Raw genomic sequence first — 11431 nt, forward strand, 5'->3', positions numbered from 1 at the left:
AACATCTGTGGGCAGAAAAACTGAGTTAACATTTTGAGTCCCCTGACCCTTTCAAATTTTTGGTTTCATTGTCAGTCTGTATTAAGTTAATTGGTTGGAGCTGGGCTGGACTTAGAAAACTATCATTGCTGTCAGTGCATCTGGGATCATAGAGGGATGAATAAGCTAGGATTCCTGTTTGGCGTTGTTAACTGATACATCATGCCAACTCAGAGCTCATCATATCCATGACTCACACCTCCTGCTCCCTTCACCCAGTCCCGTTAAATTGCTGACCCACCCAGTTCAGGGGAAGTATACATTCTGAAATGCCACCTCCTGTTCCTCCGCAGCTGTTGACAAACTTGTTGAGAATTTTCTGATTTCTATTCTTGACAAATATTGCTGCATGACCAGTGGAGAGTGTGAAGCACTTTAGTAGTGGCAAACTGATGCAGAGCTACTGCAAGACTCCTAAAACTAAAGTCGCAATTTGCAACTCTGAGTAAGAAAGGTTCACTTTGTTACAGCGAAGGCCATAAACTGACCACTGACAGCCACATCTGAGTTAGGGGTTAACACTGTTAAGCAGAGATCAATAAGCTTTGTAATAAACAATTGATACAAATTCTTCATAAATGAACATTTCAGCCAGGACTGCTGCACTCATGTCATCCACAAAGTGTCCATGGCATGGGATGTTTTGTATAGTTTATTTTAAATTAAGTTTGTTTGAAATCTTTCCATGTCATCTCTGTGATCTTTGCCAGGATTGGGGATTGCGGTGCAGTGGTGGATGAGAGAAGTCCATAATGAGTCAATACTGCCACTTCACATGAGAATGGAGCTCTTGGCCACCAGTTCTTCTCAGCCCTGGAGGACGCTGTAATACAAGCAGTGTTTACTTCTCAGTAAAACCCGATGAGAAAGGAGACAAGGAGCAGAATACACTCGGGCAGATAAAACGCCACCAACAGCAGAGGCGGGCAGAACACTGATGATAGGAAACTCATTAGCAATTCTGAGCAATGGTTGATAGAATTGTCACAAGTTATAGGCTCCACAATCGACAAGACGGTTCAGCAGAGGGGACACTGTAGGCAGTATTGACACATTATGGATACCTCTTATCCTGTTAGGGTGAGCGCCCTTCATAAAATCCAAGAGAAAACCGACAGGTGTTTATTACAATAACCAAAATATTCCAAAATCCTGACGAAGGAAAGATCCGGAGCGATTTCATTTTAAAAAAAAGTCTATAAAGGGTCCTGAGTCGTGGGCACTTTGTGAACGAAAGAAGTGTAGCAGTCCTGGCTGAAATGTCAGTTTAATCCGAAAGGATTTGGACCAAGTGGAACGGTTCATTGAGCTTTTCCAAACACTGTCAGACCCAAGTCTAGATTAGAGTGGTGCTGGAAACGCACAGCAGGTCAGGCAGCATCCGAGGAGCAGGAAAATCGACATTTCAGGCAAAAGCCCTTCATCCGGAATACTGCCTGACCTGCGGTGCTTTTCCAGCACCACTCTCATCTAGACTCTGATCTCCAGCATCTATAGTCCTCACTTTTGCACTGTTAGACCCAAACTTCGAGCGAGCTGCATTGTAATGGTTTCAAATGTTCATCATATTCTGCGTTGCAGCAACAGGATGGGGAATTACTTTTAGACGGTGCTGAATTTTAGAACAATCCTGTTTTTCTCGAGTCTAAAATAAACGGACCGACCATCCTTGAGCGGTGGTTAATCGGTTAGAATCGACTTCCTTCGCTGTTTGCTGTACACCAACAGAACAGAGTATCAATGTAACATATTTAAAGGAGTTCCAATTAGAAGTTCTGAGGGCTTGTCTTTGAGAAGGATTAGCGTTGATATGTTTGTCACATTGTCATGCCTCTGCCTGGAAGTTCACTCGATGCTACAGTAATTCGCCGCGATGAGAACACCATTCTCATTCTAAACAACTGGATTTTTTTTTGTTCCCGTTCGCTTTCCCCTGATTTCGGTCGCGTTTTATAATGCGATCGGGAAAACGAGAAGGAACATTACGACTTCGCTGCAAAAATACAAGCCACTGACAACTTTGGCCACAAGTCAGCGAGTTCGGGTCAGCAAACAACTTGAGTGGCGAAAGTGGGAAACAGAATAAAATCCCTCTTGTGTATGTACCTCGGCCCTTTCTTGACATCCAACCGTTTTAACTATTTGAGGGCATTTGTAACACCCTGAAACTTTATTTTTAACAGAAGAGAATTTTTTTATTGCACTGTCTGGTTGAAATCAGTGGCTTTGAAGGAAAGAGGTGATGAATTTGCTTCTTGGATTAACATCATGAATTGCCCTTGTCTGTGTGCCTTTAGACCGTGTTTAAAACCTCTTGACGGAGTGGATGTATGTTTTCAAGTTTGAAGTGAGTAGTGTTGTGCTGTGTGAGAGCCCGGCTTCTGAATGGTTAAACCTCACTAATCACATGTAAATACCATTGACACAGCTCCTGTCAATCATCCCAGGACTCTCCAATGGACTGGACAGAGGGGGATATATAGAGACAGAAGGGCGATTGGTTTGATAGTGTGGGGTTTTTTTTAGGCTGTATCGCATTATGGCTATTCCTCAGCTGGGATACGGGGATGTGGTCACTGCCGGGAAGGCCTCTGCTCTGAGCGGTCTGCCGGCTGTGTTGGTGGAGAGACAGGCGGCGATGCTGGCCTCTCCCGGAGCTTCTCTCAGCCTTGGAGTACCCCCACCTCTCCATGCTCTCCTAGCCCGGTATCCAGGTACATATCCGATTCCACAAGGATACAGCCTCCAGCCTTATCCCGATCTCAGGCACCTGTCCCATCTGGTAAGGAAGCTGTGCCCATTTGTATTGTAAAGAGTTTGAACTGTAGTTTGCTCTCAGTCTGGTAATTAATCATACTTTCAGCGGGAACAAGGCGAGATATTTCTCAGAGCGAGGGAGCTCACTGATGTCTGACTTCAGCACTTCCACTCTGCCCCACTTCGATTCATCCTTTCACCATCTTACATTCTCGGCTGAACTCGATCTCTATACTACCGCGAATCCGACATTTTACTGTTTTTAATTAATATAAAACAAAATCATGTTAACAGCGTCGCTCCGGGTTTAACTCTCAGGAGGCTACTTAACATCAGAGTCCCAACACAAGTGAATCCAGTGTGATAAATGTATATAGAATACCTCAATACACCCACCAACAACGACTAAAGGAATACTCTGCCGACTTTAATAGAGTACAGGAAGCTACATTCTAAATGGTACCTTCACATTGTCAAACTTGAAAAAAGTTTGCTTCAAATTAACTCCTAATTTGGTAATTTTAGATTACATTAGGCTTTACTCATGTTAGCAAGTGCATCTTTTTTCATAAAACTGACTGGAAAATGTTGGAAACATTTAGCTTCAGTGGTAGATCCAGTTAGCATTTTACTACAATGTCCTTTCAACCCAGAGTTTACATATATCAGTGTAAGAGGCCAGGTTTAGCTGTATGCTGGTCTCTAGCGGAGGATCCGTCTGGTTAGAAGGCAGCACTTCACTGTGTATTAGGACAGGTAGGTACTGGCAGCATTTAGGCCAACGCTATGAAGTTGGCCTCTGTCCGGCCTATTACACGTTTTCTTTTTTAAAAAAAGGTTTAGAACACTTGACAAATCTTCGAAATGTAGAGTCTCACTGCCCTGTATTTTGAAGCGTTAGGTCTGGCAGTAGGTCATCAATGATTGTTAATTTTAATTTCTTTTTGATCGATTAGTAAACTCGGCCCCTGACTTCTGATAGTTCAGACGGATCTATGCATCCAAACAGAGACTGTGGAGTTCAACTTAGACTTTAACAAAGGTGTACATCATACAGGCGAATGCAGGAATTTTCATATAAGACTAGTCATTCAACTTTAACTGATTGGGATGTGTAATTTTTATATCACATTGATAGAAAAGTTGAAAGAATTGTGTACTCTTGTACTAAGACGCATTGTGACATTTAGCACTATTCAAATGAATCGTGTTGCAATCTGAAGTCTTAAAACCTGTTGCGCATTTTAATTAAATGTATTGGATAACCAGCGTTTGCTTCTGATTTCCAGGGGTCGACCTATGATCTGAAGGCTGGATGTCTTTACTCCCAAGCGGGTTTCTCGCCAGGCGGCGCCCTTTACTCGCCTTACCGCCCCATACCCCACGGGGATCCGGGCCGAGCCAAGAATGCCACCCGGGAGAGCACCAGCACCCTGAAGGCCTGGCTGAATGAACACTTGAAGAACCCTTACCCAACCAAAGGCGAGAAGATCATGTTGGCGATTGTGACCAAGATGACCCTGACTCAGGTCTCTACCTGGTTTGCCAACGCCAGGAGGCGGCTAAAGAAAGAAAATAAGATGACCTGGGTCCCCAAGACGAAATCGGACGAGGAGGAAAGCGAAAGCGACGAGGAGGAAGGCAAGAAGGAGGCGGTGGAAGGGTCGCAGGATAAGGAGCAGCAGAAGCCGAGTGGGCACCAATTCGATGGAGACCCTGGACATGGAGCTAGAGCTGGCACTGACTGCGAACGGGGCAACGATGTGAGGACAGGCTCGGAAGGGAGTGAGAGAGAAACCCCAGAGAGGGGAACGTCTGAGGAGCAGAGCGCCGTGGACAAAGCCAGCAGCCCGGAGAGGAAAGACAGCACCGCGCCAGCGCTCAAACCCAAGATCTGGTCCCTGGCTGAAACGGCGACCTCCGAGCACGGGAGGAGCAACCGCGGCCAGGCGGGCACCGTCACTCACGACCAGATCTGGGCAGGGAGCTGCTTCACAGACGGACAGCTTGTGTTCAACAGCCATTCCAGACTGGAGCCCAAAAAGAGAGACACTGCAGGTATTGACCAATGAGAAGGGACAAAAGGCGAGCCGACATCCAATGTGCAAAGTGAAAGTTTTGGCAATTTCCTGATGCACTTTTCATTTGTGTTGATGTGCTCTCTGTGTCTGTCTGTCGGTGGACGGCGATGGGGCTGCGAACGAGAGCGATTCTTCACGTGTCTAACTGTGTGCTCAGTACCTGGGGTGTGAGTGCAGCGGACGGGGAGGGGGGCGGTCTCTAAGATATTAATTTATAGTAATTATCGCGACCTTAATACAAAGCACCACAATTAATACCAAGCAGTACAATTGTTTTTCTTAGAACAGCCCTAGGTAATCATTTCTGTACAATGTGAAAACACACGCCTCAATCTGGGTAAAGTGGAACTTTCAGTTAAAATATGTAAATATTCTAAATGTCTGCTATCGACGTGTAGGTGATTACAATACTTACAGTAATCCTTGGTCCTATAAACCGACTGGCTTAATAACAGAGTTCAAATTTGACACAATGGCCAGGTTAAATTCGCAATAGAATGAAAGAGATCTATACTCTCCTCATTCATTTGCAGGGTCACTGAGAGTCAGTGTACAACATGTGTCAGTGTCGGCCTTTTAAAAAGGGGGTTTCAATATATAGCTGGGATGTTTTTACTTATTGCTGAGCCCCAGTTCCAGTGTTAAATCAGTCCAACTTGCAAGAGGTAGCACTGAAACAATGACCTTATATAAACTGCCTTCTTGAAAACCACCTCCAGGTGTTTCCCTCCCCAGAGATTTTTGTTTTGAAACGTAAGATGAACGACGCGAATGATCTATTTATCAACACGACAGTTTAAAGGGAAAACAGCCAAATTCCAGATAGGGCACGAGATGAGGAACACTTGTTTTCAAACAATAAAATCAATCTTAACAGTCGACTAATTGGAAAATACTCGTATGAAATTACATCTAAAATCCGTAGTTTCGTGAAATAGAAATTGCTTCTGTAACATATATGTGAACATTACAAGGCAAAAGGAAACAGTGGGGATATAATGTGTGCATTTTCTCCAGCGTCCGCGAGTTTCTAACGGGTGACCTCCTCCCACAACAGCATCTCTGTCTTTTCTGACCATCACAAACCTTAAAACAAGCTTCTTCAGTCTCTAATGCTTTTCCAAACAACAATTGCTGCACAGCCAGTTAATGATCTACTGACTTCTTCCCAATCCATTTCCATGTTATAAAGAACCACTGTTTCCAAATGTCATAAGCAAGTGGGGAATGAGCATCTTTTAACATAAATCAGAAGTTTTCTTACCTTGTTATAGTTTATACGGTATGTTTTGTACAATAAAAAGAAGTGTTTATACGACAAAGAAACTGTGAATAAACATTGGCTGTAAAAACGTTATATTTTGTCTAATAAACAAGGCAGGGGGTCTATCTCCTTGGCTGCGCCGTTGTGACAATGTCGCCTTCTCTTTGAGGGATGCTCAGGAGAAAACGAGACCAGAAGCGACCTCTAGTGGCGGTATGTTCCAGAAGCCAATGAACTCCTGGAGATCTGCACATTGGGAAAAAAAAACTAGTAACGCTCAAAAAAATATAAGGTTCATGCATCTGTCCGATTGATTGTAAAACCCAACTCCCTCAACAGTCCTTTCGGAAGGGAAAGATGCTGCCTTTAGCTGGTCAGGTCTGTCTGTATGTGATACCAGCTCTGACAGTTGTCAAAGGAGTTGAGAAGCCACTCAGTCGGATAACACTGTTGCCAGCGGTTTTAATGAGGAAAGGCGACTGTCACCTTCTCAAGGCATTTAGGATTGGGCAATAAGCCGTTCCTTCACCACTCACAATGCATAATAAAAAGTACATCAGTGAAGTAAGGATTTCAAAATACGTGGAAGAGTCACCTAACACATACTTCTGAGTACTCTTTCATTTGGTAGTGTAACCATTAGTCTGTATAAAAGAAATAGACGCAGGCTTTTAAAAATTATTATTCAGTCTGTGTATTAATCAGGAATGGGCGTGGGTCTATTTAATAGGCTAGGGTGTTACCGGCTGGACCATCATTTAATGCCCATCCCTAATTGACCATATAGCAGTAAAGAGTCAATCACATTGCTGTGGGCTATTAACTTAATCCTTGATTCTCCAAGGTATATTGCTAAGCATTCCTATAGTTCTCCCCACCCCATTTATATTTGTTCCACAGTCTGTCTCTCTCTCTCTTCTGGTGAGTTAGTGTTGAATTTGGATAGTGCCAGTCAGCAACAATTGCCAAGTTTGATGCTGAGTCAATCTCAGTTGGCGGTAATAAACTCAAACAATAACAATAGGGAAACTGAACAGGAGCATTGTAACCAAAGCATGACAGTGAGCCATAAGTGGAGAGATTGGAGCAAATGACTGAACATTTGGTGAGAGATATATTTTTAAAGATGGTGGTAAAGAAGGATGTTGAGTTTGAAAGGGATGCAATTCCAGAGCAGAAAGAATGACCACCAATGCTGGAGTAATTAGGACTGGAGATGTTCAAGACGCGACAGTGGGTTGGAGGAGATCACAATAGGGAGGGGGCAAGGCATGGTGATGTTTAAAAACACGGGTGAGAATTTTTAAATTTGAGATGATGTTTAACCCAGAGCCAGTGCAGGTCAATAATCAATGATGGGTGAATGGCATTCCATGTAAAGGACAGCAGAAGTCTGAATGACTCTATATTTATGAATGGTTGAACATTTCAGACTGGCCACAAAAGCATTCAAAAAGCCCAGACTAGAAGTAATACCGACGTACGAGGGGTTCCACATCAGGAGGGTTGAGGCTGGGCAGAGAGAGATGATATTAGAGATGTAAAATAGAATGGGATGGAATCAGTAGGAAGGAAAGGAGTAGTATTGCCCAATATTTATTCAGAGGAAATCAATGCTTTCCCAGTTCTGGATGGTGGATAAAAAGTCCAATAATTTAGCAACTGTGAAGGGGTAGACAGAGGGAGAGCGGAGTGTCATCGGCATATATATAGAAACTGACATTGCATTTTCAGAGGATGTCAACAAAGGGCAGCATGTAGATGAGAGACAGGAGAGAGGGAAGGATAGACATTGCAGAATGAAGTCGAGAGTGTGGTGCTAGCAAAGCACAGCAGGTCAGGCAGCATCCAAGGAGCACGAGAATTGATGTTTCGGGCATAAGCCCTTCATCATAATGAAGGGCTAATGCCTGAAACATCAATTCTCCTGCTCCTCGGATGCTGCCTGACCAGCTAAGCTTTTCCAGCACCACACTCTCGACTCTGATCTCCAGCATCTGCAGTTCTCACTTTCTCCCATTGCAGAATGAAGCCAGGTGAGAGCAGTCAGATCCACCTTGATGACAGTTGAGAGGTTTGGGAGAAAAATGGTGTGATCGAAGGGTACAGGCAAGTCAAAAAGCACAGTGAGGGATAGTGTATCTTTGTCACAGTCACATGGAATGTCACTTGAGACTTCAATAAAAACTCAATATTTTCATGATAAAAATCAGATAATCTGCAGGATTCTTTAAATGCTTATCTCAATCGGAAAAACATAAGTGAGGGGAAGCTACGGTAATTCTGGTTTTCATTGACATAATCATTGAGCCTAGATGTTGCAGCGCAGTGAGTTGATTGGACAATCCAGGCTGCCTATCTGAATTGCTTACAAAAATGAAGTTAACTGTTTGGCTTCAGTATGAGTCACTGTGTTTTTAGAAAGGAGACAATGGCAGGTAAGGGGTAAATGTATAAAACAGATTCTTGTTCAATTGAACATAATCCAATCTTTAGCATTTTATGGTGTGGATTTTAGTCTATCTAAACAAAGATCATCTTGAACAATTAGTTAAATTAGAAGCTGAAATAGAATTAGATTAGATTAGATTACTTACAGTGTGGAAACACGCCCTTCAGCCCAACAAGCCCACACCGCCCCGCCGAAGCGCAACCCACCCATACCCCTACATTTACCCCTTACCTAACACTACGGGCAATTTAGCATGGCCAATTCACCTGACCTATCTAAATGGCAAACCTCTGCAGCTATCCTGCAAATTGTGCCATTAGAATAATGGGATCTATTCATTTGTACCTGTATTTTCCATTTATGAACAACTTTATCAGAAATGATTTTAGTGTTTATAGCACCAACATTGTCCCAGTTAAATTACAAACATGTCTTCTGTGACTGAGCTGCAGTATTTATCTTCATTTCCTTTGATCTCTAGGCAGTATTTGACTGATTAGATCATCTCCCCTCAACACCTCTTCATTGCTCAACGCATTTGGATTGTTCTTACATGATTCCAATCTTACCGATAAGATCAGTTACTCAAGTTCCAGTCTCAGCTACTCCAAAGGTGGGCAACAATATAGCTGAACTAGTTGATTAGAAAATAGCTATACTGCAACATCTCCAACAATGGTCTATTTTCCTCCATCTATACTGTTATCCCTGGAGAGCTTAGGAATCTAACCATGACCACTACCTTTTCCCCAACTATGTGTTGCTCCATGGTGACCTCATCTGAAGATGTGAGGGAAATGTCCATCGTTCTGCTAATGAGAATTGACCTTCCCTGTTCAACACATATTAAAACACTTCCATTGCCTGTGTGATGTAAAATTGCTTGTTAGAAATCCAGTCCTGGGTTAGTTGTAAGTTCCTCCAATTGACACTGAGGAGACATGAACTATGGTGGTTGATAATAACTAGCCTGAGCAGAGGTATGATTTCCACCCATTCAATACATTCTATTCCATTGTACATTCTAATCTACACATTCACCTTACTTCCATGTTAAGACTTATTTTCCAACCATTCCTTGGGGAAGAGTATATGCTTCAAATTCGCAGGTCTACATGAGATTCATGCCTTTCACTCACTATGGTGCTTGGAACCATAAAACCATCAAACAGATCAGCAAACAAAAGATTACTGACCATCGCTATTTTGCACAGTCAGTCAGTGTTTTTCTAATGGTTTGTATATTGCCTATATGTTGGGCTAATTCTCGTTCAGTTTTTGAGGCCACAAGTAGTTCGACTGAAAAACCTGAACTTTGTTGATTCCCTGACTAACTCTAATGCCTATCAGGCACATGCCAGGAGACTGGGGTTTGGAGCCTTGACACTGGAAAGCTGTGTAGACCCATGGCTCCAAGAGATAGGAAAGGTGATGTCCTAGTGGTATTGTCATTAGATTATTAATCCAGAAACTTAGCTAATATTCTGGGAACCTGGGTTTGAATACCACTACGGTAGATGATGGAATTTGAATTCATGAAAATAAAAGTCTGGAATTAAAAGTTATGAAACCATTGCTAATTGTTGGAGGGGTAACTGTCTGACTCGCATATCCTTTTCGGAATGAAATCTGCTATCCTCATCTGATCTGTCCTACATGTGACTCCAGCAATGTGGTTGACTCTCAACTCCCCTCTAGTAAACCACTCAGTTCAAGGGCAGCTAGGGATGGGGCAACAAATGTTGCCAGCCAGCAATGCCCACATCCCATGAGTGAATGAAATAAAACTGGACATTACTGAAAAGCATCTATGGATTAATGATGAATGGAGACGGTGTATTCTATTCTCTTTCTTCCTCTCCCTATCCCCTCCCCCATTCCCTATAGTCCCAAAACCTGAGAAACTGATTCATTTCTTTGTTCAACTGTCGTACTCTGCATTAAATACTCTTTTCTGACTTATTTCATTCAACAAAATATAATTAGGAAATGAAATACTTTTAAACTCATACTAAAATACTTATCACAAATTATGCTGTCAAAAGGTAAATTCTAATCTGCAGAAACAGATTGGTTGGAATTCTCCTGTTGCGAGACTAAGTGTGGAGGCGGGCATGCAAGTGGAAGGGACTATTGTACAGGGACAGGTTTTCCTGTACGTTTGGAGAAAATACCACGTTTTATGGGAAGGAAGGTCTAACCCTGTGGAGAATCTTTAGTGCCAGAATTGGGGCATCTTATTTAAAAGACACCTGGAGAGCACTTCTCTCTTGCAGCCCAGGAAGACCCCTCAACCTTGCTCATCCCATACCACCCCGGTAATGCCAGGCAGGAAAGTGGCATTATGCTTCCATGATGCCTCCATTTACAATCTCCTGAAAGTTGTTCTGGAAAGAAGGGAAGATCATTTTCCCCAGGATGGCAACAAGATGCCATTCGACCGACAAAGGCAGTGTGGGTAAAGATGATGGTAAAGATGGGTGGTTCAAGAACACTTGACTGCAGTGCCACAAAAGGCAAATGATCTGCTGTGCTCTGGCAAGGTCTCCTTAAAGAAGACAGTGCAGTATCTTCACAATCTGACCCATCAGCAAGCTACGGAAGCATTCAAAATTTCTTTCTGTAAACAAACATGGAAGAGTCGAGTTTTACAGTTGAAGAGTCCTTAGAGAAGCTTGAAGTCAAGCATAAAAGGAAGCTCCGACAAATCAAAATTAAACAAAAGTTGGAGCAGTCTAGTTACCTGAAAGAGACTGTTGATCGTAAGGCCTAACTATTATGAGTTATCCAATCATATCATGCCTTGAGAACTGTGAAAAGAAAGATTCCAAAATATTT

General features: G+C 42.8%; 1 protein-coding gene across 1 annotated transcript; it reads left to right on the forward strand.

Moving 5' to 3' along the window:
• Positions 1-2560: 2560 nt before the first annotated feature.
• Positions 2561-6229, forward strand: LOC140463170 (iroquois-class homeodomain protein irx-1-like). The gene is made up of 2 exons (XM_072556948.1): positions 2561-2821; positions 4086-6229. Exons 1-2 carry the CDS (start codon positions 2579-2581, stop codon positions 4866-4868), a joined length of 1026 nt encoding a protein of 341 aa, XP_072413049.1. The 5' UTR covers positions 2561-2578; the 3' UTR covers positions 4869-6229.
• The last annotated feature ends 5202 nt before the right edge of the window (positions 6230-11431 follow it).

This window comes from Chiloscyllium punctatum, chromosome 37, assembly GCF_047496795.1.
Source record: "Chiloscyllium punctatum isolate Juve2018m chromosome 37, sChiPun1.3, whole genome shotgun sequence".
In the NCBI taxonomy this organism is placed as follows: domain Eukaryota; kingdom Metazoa; phylum Chordata; class Chondrichthyes; order Orectolobiformes; family Hemiscylliidae; genus Chiloscyllium; species Chiloscyllium punctatum.

Bases quoted from the DNA above. Each gene is read 5' to 3' on its own strand.
- LOC140463170 (XM_072556948.1), top strand. From the start codon at position 2,579: ATGGCTATTCCTCAGCTGGGATACGGGGATGTGGTCACTGCCGGGAAG. The intron at 2,822-4,085 runs GTAAGGAAGCTG...TCTGATTTCCAG, and splicing joins TCAGGCACCTGTCCCATCTG to GGGTCGACCTATGATCTGAA.